This window comes from Heliangelus exortis, chromosome 12 (assembly GCF_036169615.1).
Source record: "Heliangelus exortis chromosome 12, bHelExo1.hap1, whole genome shotgun sequence".
Lineage (NCBI taxonomy): Eukaryota > Metazoa > Chordata > Aves > Apodiformes > Trochilidae > Heliangelus > Heliangelus exortis.
The window spans coordinates 12,249,965-12,276,051 of record NC_092433.1 but is presented as its reverse complement, the minus strand read 5'-3'; the positions used below and the strand labels follow the sequence as shown (position 1 = coordinate 12,276,051).

General features: G+C 43.6%; 1 protein-coding gene across 4 annotated transcripts; it reads left to right on the top strand.

Moving 5' to 3' along the window:
• The first annotated feature begins 487 nt into the window (after nucleotides 1-487).
• On the top strand, nucleotides 488-25,927 carry IHO1 (interactor of HORMAD1 1). Of its 4 annotated transcripts, none has more exons than XM_071756100.1 (8): nucleotides 488-1,521; nucleotides 3,904-4,063; nucleotides 11,249-11,396; nucleotides 12,709-12,866; nucleotides 14,761-14,809; nucleotides 15,460-15,547; nucleotides 22,625-22,728; nucleotides 23,503-25,927. In XM_071756100.1, the coding sequence occupies exons 2-8, from the start codon at nucleotides 4,008-4,010 to the stop codon at nucleotides 24,787-24,789; spliced, it is 1,890 nt and encodes a 629-aa protein (XP_071612201.1). In that variant the 5' UTR covers nucleotides 488-1,521; nucleotides 3,904-4,007; the 3' UTR covers nucleotides 24,790-25,927. The 4 variants fall into 4 exon arrangements, with proteins under 4 accessions (XP_071612201.1, XP_071612200.1, XP_071612202.1 ...); XM_071756099.1 differs by lacking the exon at nucleotides 488-1,521 and adding an exon at nucleotides 3,147-3,647; XM_071756098.1 differs by lacking the exon at nucleotides 488-1,521 and having other exon boundaries at nucleotides 3,730-4,063.
• Nucleotides 25,928-26,087: the final 160 nt, after the last annotated feature.

The following is a 26,087-nucleotide window of genomic DNA, read 5'->3' as shown; positions in this document are numbered from 1 at the left end:
GATCTTGTACTCCTTTTGTGGAGGGAGAGCTGCGTAGTGGCTGCACTGCCTCGGCACAGCCTTGCTTCTGTCTCTCCTGTGGACAAAGGGGCTGCAGGGGATGAAGGCAGCAGCAGGAGAGGGGCTTTGTTGGAGAGAGAGATGGGAATTGAGAAAGGGAATGACATGGGCTGCCAGGATGCTGAGCAGTGAAATGAGAATCCTAAAGGTGTTGGGGCTCCTGGGGCCCATCTGGCACCACAGCCCTGTCTCAAAGGGTGGAGCTCTGGTGCCTGGGAGAGATGGATCCAGCTGTAACAAGCTCTCCTGGGCCCGAACACTGTATTGCCCACCTACCTACCAGGAAGAGAAGGTAAGTGTTATGCTGGTGGTGTTTGTGGGTGACATTCCCACAGGGAATGCAGGGGGGCACAGCAAGACTGGTGGGAGGTGACCCCCCATTTACCCAGTGCCATGGGCTCACCTGAGCCTTGTCACTCCTGGCTCCATGCAGAGTCATGCCCTAGAGCAGCAACTGCAGACAGGGGCAAGGGATTTGATCTTTCACTGCTACAACATTAGAAAGACTCACAGGTCCAGGTAAATATCAAGTGCAGATGCCTGACCTTTTGGAGAAGACAGTCAGCACAATCCTTGGATGGGTAGCAGGGCTGGAAAGATGGGAGGCAGAACCCCCTGGTGGAGTGCAGCATCATCCAGCACACCACTGGGTCAGGCTGTGCCATCTGCCAGGGCATCAAGGCATGGGGAAATTTGGGAATGGTTCAGAGAAAAGCATTCACAATGTCTTCAGTGTCATTGCCCCAGCATCTCCACTGCCTGCCCAGAGCTGTGACCATCGGATGTGTCCTGACAGGCCATGTGGCTGTTTGCCTGGCATTTGGGAGGAATATGGCAGGATACCCAGGGCTGGTGGTACCTCAGCTGAAGCCATCCCTGCATCTGCCTCTGGAGTTGCCATAGAAACCACTGCTGTGCCAGAGCCAACATCAACAGGGAGCCCCGAATTAGTGATTGAGCCATTCTTTGGCAGCTGGGGATGTGTGCCAGCAGCTGTGAAGGTCAGCAGCTCGTGCTTGTGTGGGGAAGGTGGACAGAGGGACTCCCTCCTCTGAGCATGACCTGGCTCCAGCCATGGCTACAGCAGTGCCCCATTTCCACAGCCTTCCCTGGCCTGCACTCAACCCCACTGGGCTTTTCCTTTCCGGGGTCCTGGGAGGTGACAAACCCCTCAGTGCCACCACAGCCTGGGGTACCTATCCCCAGCCTGCCAGTCCTTTCCAAAAGTCACTGAGATACATAATAATTTCATTCTCACCAAATCTTTAGCTGCATGAGATCCTAAATTACAGAGCTGCATTGGAAATGCAGGCCTGATTAATAAGATTTTCCCACAGGAGCACTGCATGGATGGGATAAATCAGACACTGAGTCACCAGTGAATTGACATCTTTGTGTGCCCACTTTGCCACCTTCCTTGCTGCTGATGGGGTGCCTGGTGCTGCTTTTACCTAATTCAAGGTGAGAGCTGGGAGATGCCAGAGTGGGGGAGGTTGTGGCTCAGGAGCCTCTTGCTGTTGCATATTCCAACTGTAGCATGGTCTGGTGGTCCCTGTCCCATTAGGGGTTTGCCCCTTTCTTAGCAACACCTTACCTCATGCACCTGATTTCCTGGCACAGTGGCCCACCACAGCATCATTTGTCTTGGCCATACCACCCAAGGTGAAGAGAAATCCATGACCTCTTCTAAAAGTGTGGATTTCTCATTCTCTTCTATCTTCACTTTTGGGCACAAGACCAGGATCCCATTCAAATGAGAAAAGCAGCCAGGATGGTGGCCAGCAACATATTGGGGTAGATGGAGAGATCTTCAGGCAAAGGGATGATGGTCCTAACCAGTGTGGGAGACAGACACATTATTAACTGAAGAGCTCCTGTGAGTTTCTAACAAAATGCTCTACAGACACTAAAATGGTGAATGACAAACCAAATATATTGCTGTCTATCTTCTGGCAGCTTCTGCTAATTTTTCATAAATTAAAGGCTTCAAGTGTCTGGCCACACTCCCTAATGCTAGAAGCTCAGTCTGTTATTTCAGATAGAAGAAGAGCTACAAGCCAGTGCCTGGCAACACAGCTAATCTCCCCAGAGCACGTTATGGATGGGGGAGACTAGAACTGGAGGTAGCTGTCAGACCTATAATTAAAAAATTGTGTTTCCTTATAGAAATTTATTTTCGTTGTCAGAAGAGATGGAAACACAAAAATCTTATTTATCGTATTCCACAAATGTGGTAGATGCTCAAACCAGAAAGCTCCAACCACACTAGAAATAGGAATAGCTCTGTAATAACCTAAAATAATGTTCTGAGCCTTACGGCCGGTGCACAGTTCACCAACAAATACCTTCCTTAGGGCAGTGGAAGTGCTGCAAATGGACACAGGGCTCTATAGTCTCTGATGAAGTGGATCCTGGGACAGTTTTCTAACTATGATCAATAAAATTATGGGAAATCCCCAATTATGATGAAAGGCCGTATAGGACCTAGACACACAGCCAGGCTCTTGGCAGCAGTGGCATGCACCAGGCGGTACCACAGAGCTGTAGGCAGTTCAGGAGCAGAACAAGGCTTTTATTTACTCAACATGAGCAATAAACATTAATGTTCCCATCAGCAGAGCTCTCTGGAGGAAGATTTGCCTTCTAGCCCACAGCTGCCTTGGACAGCCCAGCCATTATCCCATCCCTGAAGCAGGAACATGGTCCCTGCTGCAATTCCTTGCTCTGGTCTTAAAAAATCAACTCATTAGAGGCTCATCATGCAGCTGAAAGTTAGGAAGCTACCATGATAAACCAGAGCTATTTATACCACCTCTAGCCCTGTAGTGACAAGTAAAAACAATGCACAAAGTCACTCCAGGAAGATTTTTATGGGAAAAAGTCCAGGATTTTTTATTTTTCATTTTTTTTTAATGAATGCTTTATTTCTGCAGGATTTTATTAGGAAACCACATATATACATCAAGAAGGCAATTCTTTTGACAGCTCTGAGCTCCAGGCTGTCTTTAATACTAAAGCAAAAAAAAAAAAAAGCATGAAGGAGAGTTACTGTAACTTATCTATGAATTTCTATCAGCCTTATTTTTACAGTGGTTTAGTGCTTACTGAGTATCTTCAGAACCAGCAACCAAATGTTTTAACCAGTGTTGAAATTGTTTTGAATTAAAGGAGAACAAACTGGGCAAGGAAGGGTGCCCATTTTCCATTCCTGAAGACAGAAGATACAGAAGCACACGGAAAAAATCCCAGTAAACCCATATTTGAGAATCCTTCTCCTCGGAGTGTTTAGATGGAGGGTTATTTTTGTCCCATTTCTAATGGGTGAAATTAAACCATTCTGCACTTCTGCCAGAGGAATTTATAGGAGACAGACTCCACACAGCCTCTGGGCACAAAGTGTTCAGGCACCATGGCCCCCGGCTCTCCTTTGGAAGCAGCTCTTGGCGTGCCAGGCTCTGAGCCTGTTTGTCCTCCCCCTGCCCTGCGATGGCCGCATTTGCTCCTGGATGGAGGCTGAGCCTGGCCTGGCACTTGCCCCGGGGAGAGCCCGGACCTGGGGCTGAGAATATGGGACCCTCTGCCCCAGGGTGACCCCAGAGACCCCCAGTCCCAATCTGTGAGGTGAGACCCCCCGGCAGGGCCCTGTGGGGCAGGCAGGCCTGGGGGGGTGCGGGCTGCACCCTGTGCCTGTGGAGGCAGCAGGCCCAGCCCTGGGGTGGCCATGCCGGCTGGGCCTGAAGGGCTGTGCTCCTCCCCGGGCTCTCCCCAGAGCAAGGGAGGACAGGGGGATGCTTTCCCTGAGTAGGCTTTTGTCGGCTGTCTTCATTTTTTCCCTCCCTGCAGGGCAGCCTGGCAGCATGGCTGCTGTGAGGTAGGAGAGGCCGCAAGAGCTGGAGCCATGATGATGCCTGGGAGCTCCCAGTGAAGGTGTCAGCTGTGAAAAAAACATGAATTTTAACGTCTGGAATATCAAAGAGATGTTGAGCACGCCAACAGCTACTGGGTGAGCTTGTACTGTGGGTCTGGGAGTGAAAATCACAAGGACATTTGCTATAAAACAAATTTGCTATTAAACACTTGGGGTGTTTGGTGTGAAACACATCTAGAATTGATCTCTGGTTAGTTACAGTCTGGTTAATTAACTTACTCTGTGATCCTGTTTATTCCCCCATTGCTCCCAGCCTGCCAGGCACCACCACAGATCCAGCATTGCTGGGAACTGAATCTCAGCACTGGTTGAAAGCTCTCCTCTGGTTTATTCAGAGTTTATTCAGTAAAGTCCTGTGGCCTATCTACACCTAATTAAAGAACTTGAATGTTCCCTCTTGCCTTGTGCAGAGGGTAGATAAGGTGACTCATGATTTGCAATATTGTTACACATTATGAAGCTCTAAAATTATTCCATATTCTGCATATATACGCATGGCTTAATTTTTTCTCAGCAGAAGTCAAAGAACAGCTAGAACTTCCCAAATCTATAATACATAGTGAAACAGCAAATATTATTTGGGTGTAAAAATCTGGAAATCAAATACATAAAACAGGCTGTGTTTCTTACAGCAGAGCGTCACTTTTTGCATCACATGGCTAAAAAAGGCAGCAAGATTCATCCCTTGTTTTATTCTGATGAAGTTAATTGATTAATTTGGTCCTCTGAGCCTCTGTTAGTTAAATAACCCACTTACATAACTAACTGCTGCTGAAATTCACAGTTTTAGTCATACTGCCTCTTCAGCCTGATGTTACCATGAAAATGGGTGATAATGAAAGCATAATAGTAGTTCCCTTGCCCATTATAAAAATATTTGTCATATACATATATATATTAATTGAATTTGCACAGGTGCAGGAGTCAAAGGGGAGCCAGTTCAGGGAAAAATGTGTTTATATGTATCATGGTTTTGTCTTTAGAAATATGCATAATATAATTCTATTGTCTTCTTGCTATCTACAGATTTCTTTTTCAGTTTTTTTTTCAATAATTTACATGTAAGGAGCTTGCAAGCCTGTGACTTTCATTCTGGTTAGAGGCTGAGCAGGGGAAATTTGGAGTATATATTTTAAATGTATATATATATTTTATATTCATATAAATAATTCTCTGGAGTCATGCATCAGGAAAGGAAATAAGTCTAAGAAGCACAGGTGCTTGTTTGGAAAGGGATCATTTGAATTCCTTCATCTTCCAAAGAATCCTTTCAGCTACAAAGACTTCCTTCTTCCCTTTTAACTCACGTAGTAATGCAGGAAGATAATACAGACAAGATTTTAACATCTACTCCTCAGCATTCCACATTTTTTGCAACTGAGTTCAAAAGGGTCAAATAGGACATAAAATGTTATTGAAAATGTAGCTGTTTTTTGGTTTGGTTTGTTTTTTTGAGGGGGGAATTAAGAAAGGGGAGGAAGTTTCATGAGAATTAACTTTATCTAAAGGAAAAAAAGTTACCTATTGGAGCATGTGTGTATTTGAAATATGAGGAAAGGTGTTGATTACTTTTTCCCAGCTCACTCTGTCACTAGAACCCTTTGTCACCACAGCATGGCATGCTATGTAATTCCCAAAACACTGTCTTTTAGGGAGCTTTAAAAGTGAAATGTAAAATCAGCACATAATCTAGGGAGAGTATGAATCATGCTGTGAGCATTTTGTGAGTTTGAGTCAGGGTGTTACTTCTGGGAACAGCTGCCACAGGGTCCCTTGGAAATGCAGAACTCCAGTGACACAACACCCTCATGGCAGTGGTTCTGCACAAGCCCAACATTGCTCTGGGTTTTATTTGTTATCTGTCATACACACAAGTGCTTCTCTGTAAACCCGAGCAGCCTGACAAATAGGGTGGAGGACTCAAAGTCCCTGTTTTTTCCTGTTTTTATGTGTGGATTTTGACACAATAGAACGCAGGAGAAGGCAGACTGTCTAGGTGGATGCTGCACTACCAGGGTGCCAGTTATTTAAGAAGGTGGGAGGGGGTCAAGGATGTAATGTGGATATAATGTCAGCTATACTGTGGAGAAAGCTTAGACTCAATTTCAGTGTATTGACAAAGGACATAGTTTTTGTGGACTGAAATGCCAGACTTGATTAGGGAAAGTGTCACATTAGAGCAGTGCTGCTGGCTGCCCAGGTGAAGAAAGATTGCAGAGGATGTGAGAACAGCAGCTGCAGCACCAGCAATGCTTCAAGCAGCCTTTTATTGACTGGGTAAGTGTCACGGGGGCGTGATGCTGAAAGCACATTTCCAGACACCATCAACACCTGCCTTGGAAAGCAACCTCCTGGGGGAAGAGACACATCTTGCCTTGGCCCTGGGCTGTGCACAACACCCGTGTTCAGGGTATCACTCTTGTAGTGCTGCCAGGAGGGTGACAGTGGTGAACTGGAGTCAATGTCTTGGCAGGAGCCAAAAAATCCACTAGTCTTTAATTTCAAAAAAGACACTGATGCAGTAAGAAGGAAGCTCGTTAAGAAGTTAAACTGGACAGCCAAATGTTTGCCTGAGGCACAGAGCTTATTTAGACTTCAAGTTGAAGCTCAGAACAAATCCATAGCAGCTATCAGATCAGATGCAAGGAGGACCAATAATGGACTGACACAATAAAGCCAACAACTGAAAATAAAGAGGCATCCTTCAAGAAATGAAGAAACAGAAAAATAAAACAGAAAAATAAAAAGAAACCAATATATTGTGATTTGAAATTGAGGTTACGAGAATTTTCTCTTTCTATAAGAAAAGCAGTAACTTGCTAAAGGCATGAAAACTGCTAGTATACCTACTTCCAAAGTCATCAGAAGCAGAAAGCCTGCCAGAGAGTGTGTAAGACCAATATGCGATGAAAATAATAAAGAGGCATTCAATAGGGATGATGTAAGTTGAGGCCTACTTGGGCTACTGCTCTCTATGGCTTATTTCTGCTGCTGAGAAAAAACCTTTCAAATTTAACAACCTCACTCAATCCATTATCCCATGAAATTCCATCCCACATAACAGGGCCACATATTCTGAAGTTGCTTTAAGGTCCCAAAATAAGCAGAAAATGTAGGAGACCACCAGGACAAAGATCAAGAAAGCAGCTTTAAAAATCCTGAGCCTTGAAGGAATGAGAAACCAGGGCTGTAAATGCAGGCTGTGAGATGGCTTCAGAGCAGGGGAGATGCCCCCATATCCAGATGTCTAATTCTTTATATGGTTGGGGATACATTTTGTGTAGGTAAACAGGGCTGCTCTGTGGAAATCCCACTCTCCTCCAAAGGAAAAGGCCCCTCAAGCCCCTGTAACCAGGGACTGGATCAGGACAAAGGGCTAACACAGTTTCCAATGTAAGAAACATCTGGGCAGTATTGAGTCACAGCCAAATTAATAATGGAGTGGCTCATAGAAAATAAAAATTACCTTGAGGAATTAAAACAGGACTGAAACAACTTTGAGCCAGAAATCTGAAATTTTGTTGTGGTTAATGCATTGGGGACAGTGCCAAAATCTGTTTGTAGAAATTGCTTTTAGGATATGGCACAAAATATTTGTGGCAAGCAGGTCATGCTGTTCCAGAGGACAGGCAGGTGAAAAATAATTTTATGCTGTGGCTGTTCCCAATGAAGAGATGGCAAATGTCTGGAAGCAGCAATAGCAGCTGAAATGCCTTGATTTAAAACTCCTCCAGGCCCTTGGATGCTGAACTTCTTCTGCACCCAAAGCCAAGGTTGATCCTTGCTCATTTGCTGAAGGCAGTGGCTGGCAGCAGTGACAAGAGCAGCACAGCAGAGCTAGAGACAGTTCCTACGGATAAAGACTGAAGCCAGAAAGAGCAGATGAGCAGCAGCTCCCAGAATATCAATTGGACTTGATGTGATGCAGCCCTGGTCACTAAATGAGGAAGAGCAAAAAGAGCTGGGAGATTTTCTGGAGGGGAATCAGAAGAGAAACTTAGTGATGATGATCCTATTCAAGATTACCACCCAGAGGAAAAGATCTCTCCTTTGGGAAAGAGGCTTTACTGCACTTGGAAGAAATGTGTCAGGAAGGCGTCAGGGAGCTTCACCCACACTGCTTGAGAGAGAGAGAGATGTTGGTGCAGGTTCAGTGAGAGTGACAGAGCCAAATAAAATCACTGACAGGAATATTGCGGATAAATGTTATTTTGCATTTTGTAGAGGACTCAGTTTGCTTTTCAAAATGTCTCTAAACCTTTGTAAGGATAAATCCGAAGAACAGAGGAAAAAAAATGCCAATTTTGAAAAAGACCAGTAAGGGCTATGACAACTTATAGTTGTGAATTTTTAGCTTGTCAGTGCCCTTAAGGCCATCCAGGGAACACAAGAGGGTATTTATTGCATCCTATGTTTCTCTTGGTGTGTTTTATCTGAAAGCTGTCTGAGGCAAAATTCTTTCAATGAAAGGTAAACATCTGCAAATGGTCGTGCTAACATTTTTGGAAATGGAAATTGGAACATAAGAAAATGAGAGAGGCTCTCTGAGGATTTAACTTCTGCAGAGGGTCAGTTCCCACTGACAACAGGGAAACTGGGACTGCAGTGAACTCACTGACTCCCTGGATATGCTGATTTTTTTAGATCACGTTCATGTTACAGAAAGGGTTGGAGATGCCAACGCCTTTCACGAAGTTAAGTGGGAAAAAGAAATGGTTCCATCAGTTGGCAGAGGATGATTTAGGATTTTTTGTAGCTGACAGGAACTGACAATGGCACTTGTCTTACATAGCTAAAGCTGGTTTTGCTTCGGATGTACACACTAGTGCTGATGCCATAAGAACACTGTGGGCACAAATGCATGAACAGCTCAGGGAATGGCTTGTGTTAGCAGCAAGCTAGAAGTTCTCCTGATGTAGACTGTTGCATCACCTCGGAGGGATCTCCAACCAGGACTAAATATCTGGGATGTTTCCTCACTGTTTATAGGGAAGGGTATATATTTAGGATGCAGCCTGCATCCCTGCAGCTCGGGCATTCTGAAGGGAATGGTCAGGTGGTTACAAGAGCTGTGGTTGCCTGATCATGGATCTGATCACAGTGTCTGATCTCACCATCAGAGATATGCCTGAGTCTCATGTGGCCAGGCTCATGTCTTGCCCAGATGGTCCTGTAGCTAAATTAATTACCAGCAGTGTTAAGCAAGGGAGAAAGAAATGGTTTACTCAGAAAAAATGAGTGCCTTCGGAAGACACATCTGGTTTGTATCATGCCTGATCTGCTGTATTGTTTTTCCTAAACCAACCACTGAGGTAGTGGACTTAAGATATAGAAATTTGGTTCCAGAGCAGCCAATGGCCACTTTTGGTCATAGTGCCAGTTCAGAGTGAGCCTAGAAAGATAATGTCCTCTCAGCTCAATACTCCCTGAAATACCAGTCATAAAACTCATTGTTATAGGAGTCTTGTACTTTAGGCACTAGGTTGTGTGGAGGGACTGAGAAAATGAGCAAGTTATGGGATTTAATATTCACAATTTGTACCAGACGCTTTCAAAGGGGGTTTGACAGGGCTTAGGGATTATAAAAACCATTCCTTAAAATAAGAGGGAGCTGTTTGGACTAGAAGACAGGGGGATTTATAAAACTGGTGCAGGAGAAGTGATACATTGTAAGCAGGGGTTCTGCCTGTGTGGGGCATGGCAGCCCATGTGCTCACATCTCTCTGACATGCTGACTCTAGATTAAGAAAATAATTATAATTTTTTTTTCCCACAAAGCTTAACTGAGATAGAAACAGCAAGCTGTGCTAGTGACAGTTGTATTCAGATTTCTTTCCTAGTCAATTTAGGGTCCTGAGACAGATTGAGGGAGAAGTTTTAAATTCAGACAGATTATCAGACTTTTTGAGAATCCAGAAACTCATACCTCATCTGTTTGTGCCTGTGGCTCAAAGCCAGAAGTATTAATACTATATTGTCACTGTTACCACTGTATAATGAAGAGAGAGACTGAGCAGCTCAAGTGCTGCTACTAAATCCCTTCCCTGTTGTGTGTATGATGTTTGAGCTCCTTCCAAGAGTGGGGATTAACCAAACACATCACTGCTAATAAATGTTGAGGTGATCATCTTTTGTTATACACATGAGTTAGTCTCCCCTTCATTCTCCTTTGCTTGTAGAATTTGATACGGAAGGAAAATCTTGCATAAGAGTCTTTTCATTAATTCTGGTCTGAAATTCCCAGTTCCAAATGCAGCAACACATCTCTCCATTTTGGTAGCTTAAAAAACAGACAGAACTGAGAATATAAACCTGGCCCAGCTTTTCATATGTTAGAACCTAGCCTGAGAATTGTGTCAGATCTTGTGGACATGGAGCAATGGAATAGTGGTAATGTGAAAAATTTAAAATGTCTCTGTCTTTGCTAACAAAAAACCCAGATTCAGCCTCTGCCACTATGAGAAGCAGTGCAGTTCTGTGGGGAAACCTTTGTCTGAGGGAAACTGGTACTGTGGCACGATTCTAGTTCATAAAGCAGCAGAAGCCATGGCTCTGAAAGCAAGAAGAATCAAAGCAACAGAAAGTCAAGGCTGACTAGAAAAGGTTTTTTTGGGCAACACCCAGGGGAAACAAGAGAACTTCTGAGCAGCATGTTACTGTGTTTGAAATATTCTTAGCAACTCAGATCAATTTGTCCAGCCATATGCTACCTATTTATTTGTTGTTCAGTGAGTCAGACTTAAAGCATCTGGAGAATTAATGCCCAAGAAATGTCATGTATCAGTCAGAAAGGCTTACTCTGCTGGAACTGCCTTCCAAATAAGCCAAGCAGATTTACAAGAGAGATTATTTATCCAGAGTAGGGAAAAGAGAGATACCTGGCATTTGCTAGGAGCAAACAACAAAGTGTCCCTTAAACTGAGACTGACTGATGAGGCAGGTAGGATGGACCAGGTGGCCAGTCCTAGTTTTGGTCTTCTCTCTGAAGAACATGGCAGAGAAACAGCTTCAGCTCTGCAAGGTGAATGCCAAGCTACCATACCGTGTTTGTACGGGTGCAGCAGTTTAAGATAAGCCAGGTGACTTTGAACAGCAAACAGATGCTGTTAACCATTATCCAGTTACAGGGACAGTACCCTCTGAGTGGAGAGTGAAAGTGATCATGCTGGGGTGGGCCACGCTTGAACAGTTCCAGCAGGTCATGTAGGGAATTGTGTTTGGCTTCCTAATTGCTCAAGACTCTGCTCTGCCCCATTTCAGGCCGAATCGTTTTTCCATCCGGAGCAGCGGTCCCAGCGACTACTCGAGTCTGAGTGATTCTCAGCTGCTCTTTGGCTCCCAGTTCTGCCCGGAGAGTGTGCAGTCAGCAGCGGTGCCACTGGAGCTAGGACAGCACAACTCCCAGGATGTGAGTTTCAGTCTCCTTCAGCCCCATGCAGGCACACAGCCACCATTCAGAGTGAATGGAAAAGGTGGAAATCAGATGGTAACCTCTGGTAATGTTGGTGACTGCTGAAATCGAGCTATTGTCTTGATACATACATGTATTTACTTTGACTGGACAAAGTAGCAGCCTCAGGTTGCCTGAAAAACTAGTATTTTTAACAGATTACTACAAAATGTTACCGAGATAGGTATTATTTTCTTTAATAACATTTTTAATTACTAAAATAATATTGAATTATTCTCCGACAATGTCTTTAGACCACCTAGCTAGTGTAAAATATTACATCTATTCCTTCTTTAAAAATACTGTGTTTCTCTTCATTAGCTTTCTGCAAGAATCACAGAGGTATTCAGTATTTACCTCAAATGACTGAAAATCACCTTGCTGTAGTATGGGTATGGCTGGTGCTTGAATAATTTTGGATTAAGAGCTTCTTATGCTCAAAATCTTTTTCTGACAGCACATTATTTCCCGTGTTGCCAGCCTCACTAAAACACCTGAGAGCAAAGATTAAGCAAGAGCAGTGGTGCCAGCTCAGTGGCCCTGGGCTGATCACTTCCAGATCCTATCTTGTGTCCTCTGTATTTTGACATTAACTGCAGTAGCTTTTCATCAGACACAAGGAAGGATATTCACTTTCCATAATGAAAGAAGTAAATTTAATGGAATTTGCATTTTCTAATGTTTGAAGGAAAAGGCATTTTCATTTTGGTTACACAGTGTCTGGAAAGTCTGTAGAATGGTCTTTACACCTTTCATAGTAATATTAAATTTCTTGTTCTGAAATGTATATTGAAGCGTGTGAAAAACTCATCTACAGTCTGGTGATTTTGCTAGTTGGCAGCAAAATGATGTCATCCACCAGGAAATTCAGTAGGATTTTCTTCAGATTCCTGCACAGGGAGCTCTCACTGACATCTTTAACTTTTCCACAATTCCAGGAACACTGGAATTAATTTCTAGTCTGTGTTGAGGATGCAGGAAAAAAATCTGCACACCTAATGATTGCAACCAGAGGAAAATCCTCAAGATGAGAGAAAAGCCTGAGCCTGAGGAATTTGGGCTGGGTCTCACTTCCACAGGGAGTCAATCTAATGAGGCACATTAAGTGAGCCATAATCCCATGAAATTCTTTATCTCCTCCTCCAATCTAATCTGTCACATATGATCACAGTGATCTCTATCTGCAAAGCACTTGGTACACAATTTTTTTTTCTAATTAATGTGTTGATTATTTTGGTACTTCAACATTTTTCTTTCTATTGTGCAACAGAGTGAGCCCAGTATTTTTACCAAATACCAGACAAAGCCACAGTTATTTGATGAAGATCCAAAAGAAAAAGGTTCACTTAACTTTGGTGCAGGAAGAGTGAAAAATGTCTTGGAAATTTTTGAAGTGAATAAGAACAAAATAAAGGACAAATACGATCGGTATGTAGACATCCACTGGAAATTATTTCTGTAGTGGTGGTGATCACTCCCTGCAGCTCCTTTTTTCTCTCTTAAAAAGTCATACATGGCATAGCTGCATACATCTCCAAGAAAAGTATCTTTTCAGGTTTTAAATAATCTTTGACTGGAAAGTCACAGGATAAGAGAACAGGGTTTATTTGCAATGTGATTTATGTAACACAGCTATAAGCCACAAGAAATACCAAACTATAACCCCAATTTACCTTTCTCCTCTTTATCTAATCAGCAGGGCTTTTCTATTTTGATTCTTGGTGAAAGCCCCTATTTCTCAAAATTTTATAGACTGTGCTGGGCCTGATCAAAAGGACTCTAAAGTCAGCCTTCATGTTTAGGCCAGATGAGGAAATTGCCAAGCACAGGTGTACGCAGTAGAAGATGCAATGATGACACCTTTCTAAATCTGCATTATCTCTAGAATTTTACTTGCATACAAATTAGATTTTGTATGTAGACCTTGTATTTTTGGTAACAGACAAGTGTAATTTGCTAAAGTAATCTGCATCTGCCCTTTGTCAGATGTTAGGAATTAAATGTACTTGTAGGTCCTAAAGGACTTCAAGGAACAAGCTAATAATTTCAAGCTCAAAAATGAAAAATCACCAACCTCTCAATGCACCTATAAATAATTCCTAGTGCTGTACATTTTGTAATGTAGCATCCAAAGTGAAATGCTTTTTTATTAAAAACCTGTGATCAAAACAGGCTATGTATCTCTTCTTTTGCAATGGGCAGTATGCTTATGATAAGGCATTTGATTCTCCAGTGCCTGCTAGAGAAAGGGAGGATTTTTGTAAGTGAATTATGACAAATGAACAAATAGTTTTAAATGCTTAGGCAGAACCCTTAATTATCCTTCTTCTTTAAATTAATTATGTTCTTTCCTACACTCCAGACTCACTCCCAGATTAGAAGCCTGTTCATAGAAATAGCTAGATTATCTTTACAAAGATAAACATGTAATTTACCTATTTTTACCACCCCCAAGTTTGACTAATGGAATGGATATCTTCCTTTCCACAAGGCTAGGAAGATTTCAGAAGCCCTGCTTAATTCCCATAACTCAGAAGAATTCCCATAAATCAGAAGCCTACTTAATTCCTATAACTAGACTCTGCCAGGCCTTCATCTTTTTGGTTGTTGCAATTGGATTGCTAAATGATGGATTCAAAATGACCCAAATCTTCAAAAGGGAAATGGGTTATCATTGTGCTTAGCAACTGGCCTTGCATTTTGCTTTGACAGGTTAATCAGGAATATACCCTGGCTCCTGATAGGCTCGCTCCACTTAAAAGGATGGCTTACAGAAACCATTGGGGTAATGTCAGGAGGAAAGGATTTGCAGTATTTGTTCTTCCTGGCTTCAGTTTTGTTGATGCTGAAGTTTTTCCCATATTTTTTCCCACAGTTGCTTTAATCCAAACACAATACCTGTGTATCCCAGCAACGGGCACGTCACCTCCACCAAGGCTGGGTCCTTCCGGAGCAGATAGCGCTGTGGTTACACCCCAGCAGCTAATAGGCAGTTGTGAAAATGCCAACAAAAACTTATGAGAGAGGCACAAATGCCAGGCCAACCCCTGGAAAATAATAAAAAAATAATTATTTAATGTGTATGATATATATGCATTCTTTTTCTGTATTCTGCATAGCAGAATCTATGCTTCTTAAAACGAGTGAAGCGATTCCAAAGGGTTATGCCCCCTGAAGGAAGCACCGTTCTGTGCTTACATTCCACATTGCCCTATTCCTCACAGTGTTTCCTGTCTCATGTTTACTGTGATGCATTCAATTTCTCTCTGTTTCAGTAACTTACATGTCTGTTTTATATTTGTTCTATTTTTTTTCATTTTAGTGAGGTTTTAAGCACCTTTATTTCCAGTATCAAAGACAGGCTTCAAGCGGTAAGTTAATTTAAATTCAGAGTGCAAAATAATGAAGTCTTAGAAGTCTTCACCTTCTCCCATTTACTGTGCTGATATTTGAATTATGACACTGTCTTAATCACTCAAATACTTTAAACCTTCAGTTGTCAATTATTTTGGCACATACCATTTGTCTTTCTGGCCTTTCCTTAGGGCCAAGGTCTTTAGGGCCTTGACTCGGAGTCAGCCATGGAATTTCTCTGGGTATTTGGAGCAAGAACAGGCTGTAATGTCTGTCTGCAAATACCAGTTCTTTTTTCCTTCTGCCTGAAGAAAGTAGCCTCCTCTTGGGAATGTGGTCTTACTGTCTGAAGGTGAAGGTCTCTCCCTTAACACTTATAATTAATTTGATTAGTGTTATTTTCAATGCTTTTTTTTTACAGATTTGTATCTTTATTTCAAAATCTAATAATTCTTCCACAAGATTCCATGAGCCTTTTGAGCCATTCCAGATCTCCTTCGGGGCTGTAACCAACAGCTGGACAAATTGTTTCAAGCAACAGATAAATAACCACATTCATAGTGTTCCGTTCCCTGAGTCTCAGTCACTCTGTGGCATTTGGGGCTGTGTTTTTGCAAACAAAGAAAGGGCAATGTATTAATTTTCTCATCCACCTTTGTTTTTGCAGCTGCAAGCATGCTTGGACAAGTTTGAAGAAATGTTCGATTCAAGAAACAAAACCATTTTGCTTCAACTGGAAACCATTTCCAAGACACGTGAGTCGTCTCTGTATTTCTGTTAACAGCAGAGGGCAGTCAAACTGCTGAATGTCAGTGTGATGTCTCCAAGCTGGGGTTAACTATTCATGTCATGGCACTCACAGCTGCTCTTTGTAAGGGAGAAAAGCAAATAAGACTTACCCACGGGATGGACTTGTCTGTCTTTCCATTCTTACTCCTTTACATTATCCTGCTTTCTGCTCTCTTGTATTGTGTCAGAGAACTTCAGAGCTGGGCAGTTAGACACCATGCACATGTAGCTAAATTCCTCCATGTTTTTGTGTTCTGCCTGCAGCATGACCATTTTTAGACCATCTGGAACACTAATGAAATACACAGTAAAAATAATGTAGGTATTTATATCCTGAGTATTCAGTTTCAGCTTTTAGGGCTTTGTCAGATTTTCGTACATTAGTTTGAAGTCTTCCATCTTTCCTCTGTGTTTGAAATTATTATATATTAGATATGAGCAAAACTAGTAGTGCTCATTTCTTAAGTAAGAAGTACATAATACTTTTGAAAGGCTCCATCTCTGAAGTGTCTAGTCACAGCAATCTTCACTGAGGGAAGTCCTTCAGAGAAACTGTTTCTAACTTGGATTGGACCTGAGCCTTTGAGAATGCTTTAATTTTTAATGCTGTCCCTGTGCTTGCCTTGCAAGAGCAAGAGTCCAGCTTCAACACCTGCAAGAAATGTGAAGTGAGTTATACTTTGTGAGTTCAAGGTAGCAGACCCTCACAAAAGCACTATAATATTTACTGTGAGGTACAATTAAGCTTCCATGAAGCACAGCTTGGACAGGTACCCTTTAAGTCAACACAGCCCTCTCAGGCAAAAAGAGTAGAGTCTGGTGCATTTTTGGGAAGCTATGGTGGCCTGGACATTTGAAATAACAATTCTGTTATACTAAGAACACTCCCTTGCTGTTCTTGGCAAGTGCTCTTGGTGAGACCTTAATGCAAGCAAGAATCTGTCTGCTTTGGCCAGCACAAGCAGCTTCCTATTATGCATTTGCCCATCTCCTAATTACTTCAGTGCCTCAACTTGTCCACTCTGTAGCAGGACTTTGCCTAATTTCATATAGCTCAGGCACAGATATTGTTGTCATGGCACTGAAAATCAAATCTATTGTTCACAGTTCCCCCTCTTCATTTCATACCATTTGCTCATCTGTCCTGTTTTTTTCTCTGTACACAGTTTAAATAAATGTGCCTTGAATTAAATGAGAAACCTCCCAGAGGTGCCTGCTGCTAGATTTCCAAAGCAACTGGAAAGAGAAATTGTCACTTTCTGTAATGGATCATGCCGCAGAATGTTGAATATATAATGAAAGCATCACACACTCCACAATGATGTTCTTGTGATGTTTCTGGGAGGTTCATCTGCCACTGGTTAATTGCTGATAAACACTGCCATTTGACTCGTATCACAATGATGGATAATTAAGTTCCCACTAAATAAATACTTGCTCTAGTGCCTTGAAAAGACCCCATTCCTAAACTCAGGTGACAGAGATCTAAATTCAGAGCTGATAAAGACTGATGCACCAGTGGCTGATGATACAGTGCCTGAGGATGTGGGTGACATCATAGAGACATGATAAGCCATTGCCAGTGAAGGATTTCACACATAGGAGAGGAATTCTGAAGGTGAAGAGCCTCTTTTCAAAGGAAAAAGTAATACACCAGGAGTTTCAAACAGCTTTGAAAAGCAAAGAAAGGCAGAACTTTACATCAAGTCTGTCTTCATTAAAAGCATGCAAGGAATATCACAGGCCTCATGTACAGCAGTGGGTAGCAAGTGGTGGCACAGTCTACATAGCCACTGGGCAAGAACAAAACAGAAAATATTTTTCAAAATATGTTTCCAAAGTGTTACCAAATGCTGCTGGGCTGGCAGGCTCTCTGCAAGAGGACAAAACAAAAAAATGTTCTTTTTTGAGTGTTTGTCCATATGTGATTGCACACAGTGGATAGAGCTGTGTCTGGCACTGAAGATGAGACAGCATTTGCCTGAGCAGGTTCCACAGAGGCACAGCTGCTCTGTTCCTTGCACACGTCATGGTGCACTGTGCACAGGGATGTGATGAGGCCAGCAGACCCTATGGCCTCAGTTCTGCCACCAGAGTTTCTCTGGTTGATTTGCATTCATCATTTGCTCTTTCCTTCTAGTTTGCAGCTCCTGTAACTTATTTCTTTTTATTTGTCTTTCTTATTTTCAATTTTATACCCATACTTCTATCAAAACTTTCTATTTTTTTAATTGCAAATCCCAGCAGTCATGGCCCAGCCCTCTGTGAACTGCTTTGCTTTTCTGGTATCTGCTATCTGGTAGTTCCAGATGTGACAACTCATAACAGCCATATCCTCCACACCACCTGCAAATGAGCAGCATATTCCCAGCCAGTATACCACAGGCAATCCTCTGACCCTCCTGCCAGCAAGAGTGACCAAATAGCATGCAAAATGTCCCTTACAGAGGTAAGAGTTGATGCAGTTCTCACAAAATCTGATGCCTGGTGGGCAGTTTTGAAACATGACTTGCTTTGAGACAGCTGAGGCACAGTAGTTGCTGGCAAGGTTTCTGGGGGAATTTTCTGTGTTTATAATATTGTGATGTGAGCTTGTTTACTGTGAGAAGGATGGGCTGGACTGGGACACCCAGACTGGGATGCTCTTAGGTTCTGTGTTTGTAGAGACTGAAAAGTTAAAAGGTTTAAAACTGATGAAAGAAACAGCTTTCCTGTGCATCTGCTTGCTAACCACGTGGTGACTGGCAATGGAAGTTGTTGAGATGAAGGAAAAACGGACTCTAAAACATCCTTATCATGGATGGTGAAAGGATGTGTGGTTGTGAATACTGAGACCCCCAAATGACCCACCCGAGGGCCTCAGGCACTGTAGAGCAGGCTGAGGTGGGGGCAGCTGATCCCACAGTCCCCTGATGCAGATGTCTTCTGCTGTGCTGTGGAAGGGGACCTAAGCAGGCACAAACCTTTCAGCCAGCTGCTCAGGGTATGTCCGAGCAGGATGCAGCCATGACAGCCCAAATATCTCACCCTCTGGCAGAGCTCAGTTGTTGCCCATGGATGAAATGCAGAGCTCTGCTGAGCTCCAAGGCTGTCTTTCTTGCTCATGTCTCACCAGGTTTATACAACCTCCTATTTCCCCTGCTGAACCCAGGCGTGGGGGAACCAACCTCCCTCCATGGTGTTATTTAAAGCCTCTCTGTTGTCAGTGCCAGTCTCAGGATGATGATAGACATCAGGAGTTGCTGTTTAATATTCCTTGGCTGGGAGGCTGACACTCCCTTCCTTGGCAGTTCAGACTGTAGTTTTCATGTTCTGGGAGTGCAGCTGCACCCTAGTGCAAGCTGATTTGCAGGAAACCCTCTGCAGCACAGGGTGGGAGACCTACCCTGAGGTCCTACAGCCTTTTATCTCATGCCAGAGTTTGCATTCCATGTGATATTAATGTAAACCAGTAACATCTGAAGAGAATGGTACAGCAAATCACAACACAGTAATGTTCCTGGTTTTTAAAAACTGCTTTGTTTGGAGTAAAAACCTTAAGAAAGGCACAAGTCTGTGCATAAGCTACCCATTAACCAGGTAATGATTTTTTCATCTATGATCAAGTTATTAAATAACAATCTGCTCTGGGGTTTATTTGAAGAAAACTTTTTCTGAAGGAGCTGTTCTTTATCATTTTCAAAGACAAGAGACTTTACTAACAGTGTCCTTGATCTGATCTAGTTTGGCCATCTCAGTTCCTTCTTTAAGTCTAGATTAGTGCTCTTTTTTATTTTGTTTAATGGTGTTTGACAAGTCTGAACACCCCTGTAGTATGGAACTCAGTGAGGGAAGGAGAGTGCCTCTCCTCTGTACCGAGGTTGTATTTTGTTGTTTTTGTTGTATTTTGTTGTTTGTTTTGTTGGGGTTTTTTTCTGTAGAATACTCCTACATGTACAAAGGAAACCTGTTCCAAAGCCTTGCTGCTGGTTGCTTGCCTGCAGCATGCTGTGCTGAGTCAAACGTATGTGCAGATCACAAGCACAGTGGATACAGTGCTATTTTTATGCCGAGGATACCATGTTGTAGAAGAACAGAGAGACTAAGAAAATCAGAAAGTTTTAAAAATAATTCTGAACTAAAATTAAGCACATGGGGAAGAACAGCAAGCCAACCTTGCTGATGCTGTCCTTCCTATAGCCTCCTATGTAGAGATGGAAGGTAATAAAGTGACGTGAGAGGAGTTTCCTCCTTCAGTCACTGCTGCTTTTCTGCTCTTTACAGACCTTATAGGTCAGGAGGGGGCTGGCAGGCTCCCCAAAGCCTGCTCTCAGATTGCAGGTAGCCCTTAGGTCCAGACAGGGAGATGCAGTCTAAAAGGCCCACTCAAGCATTCAGTCCACCATTAGAAACCCATTCAGCAAGCCACAGCTTTCCCCTGGTGATTTGTAAAAAAGTCTCAATCTGTCAGAGCAGAAGACTAAAAGCTTAAAAAACAGCAGTGAGAAAGCAGGGACAGCCAAATTGACAGCAACTGCAGAGAGTTTATTGCTGAAATCCTCAGAAATCAGCCAGAGAACAAGTCAAAGCCCTGTGGTGGTGGGCAAAGTGAAAAAATTGAGATTCCCCCTGAGCTTAGGTTCAGGAGATGTTTTAACACGATGCTTGTGAGGAAGACACATGGACAAGGCATCTGCAGGGCTCCTTCTCCCAGAAGACAGCAGCGTGTGCTGTGCCCATATCACTCCTGAGGAAGGCAAATTATGGTATTTATTTGGTAGAGCTCAGCAAGCTCCTGTCCCTCGAATGGCACCTTCAGCCCTTGTGCCACCGGACACCTCTGCTTTGTGTGGCTGAATAAGCCAAATGCTTTCAATCTCCTTTCATAAGAGATTATCACCTAAGCACTTAATTGTCTCCTAGCTTTCCTCTGCACGTGTCCCAGTTCAATCTTTTTCTTTCCTTAGCACATCGTTGGTCAGGACTGTGCAGGCTCCCAGCCACCCTAGGGTGCACAGCAGCTCCCCTCAGGCAGAGCCTGTGCACTGCCCCATCTCATCTGTAGCCCCTGCTGCTGGCATTTGCATATTCGTGTGTCTCCTACTACTGACCTAACTGCCTGCCTTTTGCACCCAGGAGACTTTGGCAGATTTTAAGCAGGTCTTGAGGAGCACCTTACAGAGCTGCCTTGTCCCCTCATTCCACTCCTCTCAAGAGCTGATATTTTACCTTTAGTTGAGGCTTATTCTCTCCATTTTTCTCAGCTTTTTTCATATGACATGACAATTTCCACTGAAAAGCTTTGTTTGAATCTACAAAAAGGCCACTGCATTGCCTTTCTCTAAGTCACCTATCTTATCCTAATGTATTACATTAGTCAGGCACAATTCGCCTTTTATAAAATCTTGTTCCATTTCCCTCCATGTCTCTGAGTACTTTCCCTTAAGGTCTATTTTAAAACCGAGCACAATACAGGAACAAACAAGTAAGCCCATAATTGCTTAGATCTCTTTCCTTTCTTCCTTTTCAAATGTACCTTTTTAAAATGTCTGCTTTTTCTACAATCACTTTCTGCCTGCCTCTCCCTAATAGTTTTTAACTCTTTGACCAATTCCATTTCAAGTTTGACAGCAAGGCACAGCTCACCAACAGCACTGCACAATTAAGTCCCTGCAAGCCTTCTGAAAATAGCTGGGCAGGAGGAGGAGACATCCTGAGTGCTCTGCAGCCTGTAAGGCTGCTCTGGGGTGAGAGGTGCTGCTCTGAAGAACTGAGATAAATACTCCATATGCAGGAACAGCTTCACATGGGCTCTCAGCTCCACCAACACCAAAGGCAATCAAACACATTGGATCTGCAGCAAAAGAGGATTAATTAGTTGCAGATCTCTTGTAGCCACTTGTTGGAATGTGGGCTCCATTCTGATTTTTCTCAGGCACACAGTGCTAGTCCAGGACTCCAGAGCTTCAGTTATCCCAGTCTGTGTGTTTGGCAAGGCTTTGTTTTAGCAGCAGTGCTTTGTATCCTGTTTCGTCCCACCCCAGCCAGACCATCCGTACACACCTTCCTGCACTGCTCTCTGGAAAGATCAGAACTGTTTAGTGAGGAGCTCTTTCTCTTCATCCGTCAATTCACAATTTTAAAGGCCGACTTCCGTGAGACTTCTTGGGGTTTTTCATCTCCACATACGCTGAGAAGTGCGTTCCCATCCTGTAGCTTATTAGGCACAGCAGTGATCCCTTTAAGAATAAGTGCAGCTGTGTGAGGGAGTTTTATTATTTGTCCATTCATATAATAAAATATCCAATTTCTTATCAGTTTTTATGACAGACTGACTGAACCCAAGAGCATCTTGCTTCAATTTAAAACTCTCCCAGGAGGTCCATGCCCCATGTGGTTTTGGGCCTCATCTCTCCCTGTGCACAGAAACTGGAAATCCCAGTTATTTGTGCATTCCTTCATAATTCCTTGTTAACCCTTCAGACAGCTCTCCTTCAGTTACCAGCCTCCTAGTAACTGGGGTACATTTCTGTCATGTAGTCTCTAGTTGAGCCCATTAGCCACAAACCTCTTGTGTCTACTTCCTGCTATCAGCAATATTGTCCTTCTCATCACACATTCAAGCTCCCATTTGCCATCAGCTGGTTGCAGAAGAGGGTCAGTTGTGCTGGGGTGGGTCAGCTGTGCTGGAATCCCCCTCCCCTGGCCATGCTGTTTTCAAGCTGTCTGACAGCTAAGCCTCAACCCACCTCATGTTGAGCCAACCAAGTTTTTCAGCTTCATGGGGCCTTTCGTCTCCAGCTGCCATATTAATAGAGCACACTAAACAAGGTTTGGCCTATACACAGCATCTTATAAATTTCAAGTGCTTTGCATTAAACATCTTCCCTATTGTTCATTGCCTGGGGTTTGGGAGGATCTCAGTGGGGGAATCACTATGGTTGCACATCACAGTGAAGTGTTCCATGCCAAGCTGTGGAGGAAGTAGCAATGGTATTGATAGTACTTTATTCACATTTACAAATGAAAGACCAAATGGTTTTTCTATTGATTTCCCTGTTTAGTGCAAGATGCTCTTCAAAGTCACTGTAGCTCAGTGCTGAAAGCTCTGACAGATAAAAGCCAAATGGAGCAGGCACTGCTGGAGATGGAGAGGAGACTTGCAGCAGTAAGCACAGAAATTAATCTTTTATTCTGAATCTTCGTTCTGAATTTCTCCTGCTTTCTTCTCAATATTAACTGAATATTAAATTGCCTTCAAATGCTGGATTATAAAGTGGACTGCTCCTATTATAATGAAAGGGGAAAGACACATTCAAACGCTAATTCTAGGACAGATAGTGACTGATGCTTACCTAAGTTCTGGCTCACAGTGCTGTAAGCTTTGATGAAACCCTTGTCAGTGAGCAGGGAGCTCACTGATGGAGTACTGCTTCCTCACACTGGCATCTGCCTTAGCTGGAGGAGGTGGTGCAGGGCACACCTGCCAGGGGAGAGAACCTAGAAGTGCAGCACTTTGTCCCTACAGCTGGAGGGTTTCCCAAGAAGAGGAAAAAAACAGGTCAAAAAACAGCAAGTAGGTGTCATATAAAAGGATGAACTGTCAGAGACCTCCTGGGCAGGTCTGGTTTCTCCACAGACTCAGCTGCAATAATTACTTTCATCAATGATGAGTCCCACCAGTGCATGAGAAGGCAGTGCTCCTGGGGGAAGGGGCAACACAATAGGGTAGGGGTATGCTCCAATCCCACACCTCTTACTTCAGTGGGACAATTTGAGAATTAATATTACTCAAGGAGATACAAATTGCTGATCTTTGGGTTGGTACTAAACTTAAGGGGTCTAACTAACAAATAGTACCTAAAAATTTAATGTTTGAATACTATTACTGCATCTTTTAATGTGTTGCTTACTGCTTCTGTTCTGGTTGCTTCCTTCCCAGAAAGATGTGGAGATGTCAGATGTGAAATCAAGTGTCCAGCTGTTGAAGAAGGGTCTGGAGTCACTGCCAGCTCAGCTGAGTGATCAGCACCTGAAGCTGTGGGAAGGACAAGGCTTTCTGAAGCTCCCTAACACCTTAGCTGAGCTGTACACGTTGATTTCCAGTGCCAGGGTCCCCCCTCCAACAGCAGATAACTCTTCCCAGACCTCCCCTGGCCCATGCCAGGACCATGTTCTGGGTGAGGAGAATGTGGCCCAGCCATGCTGCCGAGGCAGGGGGGTTTGCAGCTCCTTGGGTCAGTCTCAGCCCCCCTGCACAGCAGTGGGGGAGCAGCGTGGAAACTCCCCTGTGAGGAGCCAGGTCACCAGGGATGTGCCACTTCAGGGTGACCTAAACACAGATTCAAGAGGGAAAGTCAGCCCCATGGCAACAGCAGTGTGCTGCAGGGAAAAACAGAGCTGTGTTAGCCATCCTTGCATGTGCTGTGCTAAAAGTCACTTTTTGGGGAACAGTCAGAAGGAACAGTGTCACGTAGCACAGGAGGAGACTCTACCAACTCCCCTGAGGAAGGCAGTCAGGAGAGGCATTCGAAAGTTTGAACCTGTGACACTGTCACTACAGAGGCAGCCTCAACTTTGCCACCTTTCTGTAAGAAAAGAGATGCCTGGGCAAAGAGACAGCGACTGGGCCACAGACCATGAGGTGGAGAATGTCAATGTAGGGAACAAAGCAAAGCAGAGGCCAGGAAGGATCCTCTGGGATAAAGCAACGGGGAGGAAGAAAATATGCCCTGCCATGAGAAAAGGTGAGCTCTCTCAATGTGCTCGTGGTGGGCTGAAGCAAAGGAAGGCAAATGGGATTACTGAGTTGGAAAGCTCCAGAAAAAAATGCTTTCCTAGATACACAGTTGCTCTCAATTTGGGAAGCTCCAGCCCAATTTCTGCAGCTCGCAATCAGCAGGTCCCCAGCAATGCTCAGCCGAGGCTTACAAAGAAGATCCCACCAGTGCCATGTTCCAATAAAAACATGCAACTACTTGTAGACAAAAGAAAGAGAAGCTTGGAACTTGAAAAAAGAGTGAATGTTTCCACTGTAAAAGGGAATCTCTGGGATTCTTCTCCCCAGGAGAATGTCTTTTCCCTGTGCAGCACAACAGGTGACAGCCAGATGAGCTGCTTCAGCCTCCAAAGCCCTGCATCCTCCCAGAAACCATGTCCTGTCATGCCACTGGCTGAGAAGAATATGGCTTGTTGCTCTTTAGTTTTTGATAGTGATTATTCTGATTAAGGGGGTTTGTTTTGTGTTTGGAGTCCTAAGTCATGCTTGGCCATCTCAGTCGCAGTTTTTTCTTCTGGGTGTGTTACTTGTTTAGTCAGAGACAAGGCTCATGCAAGGATGTTTGGAAGTCTTATTGCCCTCATTGGTGAATTGTAGGAGTCTACACAGGACCTGAGGAGAAGCCTCCCCACAACTTGGAAAGCTGAAAGGATCCATATTCCTTCACCTCCCTGCTCCCAGGAGAGTTGCTATGGGCTTCAATTACCATTGTATTTACACAGCAGAGAAGTACCTGTAGGGTCTGCCAAGATGTTCACCAGGGAGGAGAGGGCTGGCAGAGCATAGGTGGGCAGCAGTCAGATTTAGCACAGAGATAAGCTTGGAACTTTTAAACTCAATTGATGTACTAATATCACTGTGGCCAGTGGCTTTACTCTGTTTCTCCCTGGTAGTCTCTTTGTTGGTTTGTATGTCTACAAGTTCTGTGTTTTCACTCCCTGGGCTGTTGGAGTGTTGTTCTGGTTGATTTCAATATAGTTCAGATTTGTTCCAGGAGTTGTTTGTGAACTTTGGACAGGGAGAAGTTTATGTGAAGAATCTGGACTCCCAGGATCTCATTGATTATTGTATATCTTCTCCCTTTAGGCTGAAATGTCTTGGTTTCAGGAAATTCAGGAAATTACTTAGTTCCTACATTATTTGCATTTCACAACTAGTTAGGCAATTCCCCAACATACACTTCCTATGGTTATTCTCAAAAAAGAAGCCAAAAGATGTGATGTTCAAAATCAGCAGATGAAGTCCGTGGAGGATCATTCTCATGCATTGGAAACCTGCTCCAGTGAGGAGCTGCTCCAAAATTTTCAAGTCGGAAAGGACCAGCCTGCTCACCTCACCTGGAATATACAGCAGCCTCCATTCCTGCAGAGGAGCTCCTTCCAGGGAACACATCTATGACCATCAGCTTCCACTGCTTCAGGGGTCTAAATAGCATTTGTTTTTTGATCTGAGATGTTACCACAAAAAGAAGCATTTTGGTGTTGATGAAACAGGTCGATTGCAACAAATCCAGCCAGTCTGTCTTTGTCCTCCTGAGGGGAGAATCCCCTTTTCCTGGCTTTAATAAACTCATTGTGTCTTCATGCAAGTCTGGTGTCTTTGTATTGACTTTTCAGGGTAGGCAAGATCTTGTTTCAACTGGTGACCAGGCAGCTGTTTAACTCCCCCAGACTGTGGAGCTGGGAGGATTTGTTTTTTCAGCTCCTGTCTGATGTTTAAAGATGGAAACCTTTGCCCACGCAAATAAA

What these genes read in the sequence shown, in the direction of transcription:
- IHO1 (XM_071756100.1), top strand. Translation starts at nt 4,008, where the DNA reads ATGAATTTTAACGTCTGGAATATCAAAGAGATGTTGAGCACGCCAACA. An exon ending in ATAAAGGACAAATACGATCG is followed by an intron (nt 12,867 to 14,760) that starts GTATGTAGACAT and finishes TTTTCATTTTAG; the next exon opens with TGAGGTTTTAAGCACCTTTA. An exon ending in TGGAGAGGAGACTTGCAGCA is followed by an intron (nt 22,729 to 23,502) that starts GTAAGCACAGAA and finishes CTTCCTTCCCAG; the next exon opens with AAAGATGTGGAGATGTCAGA.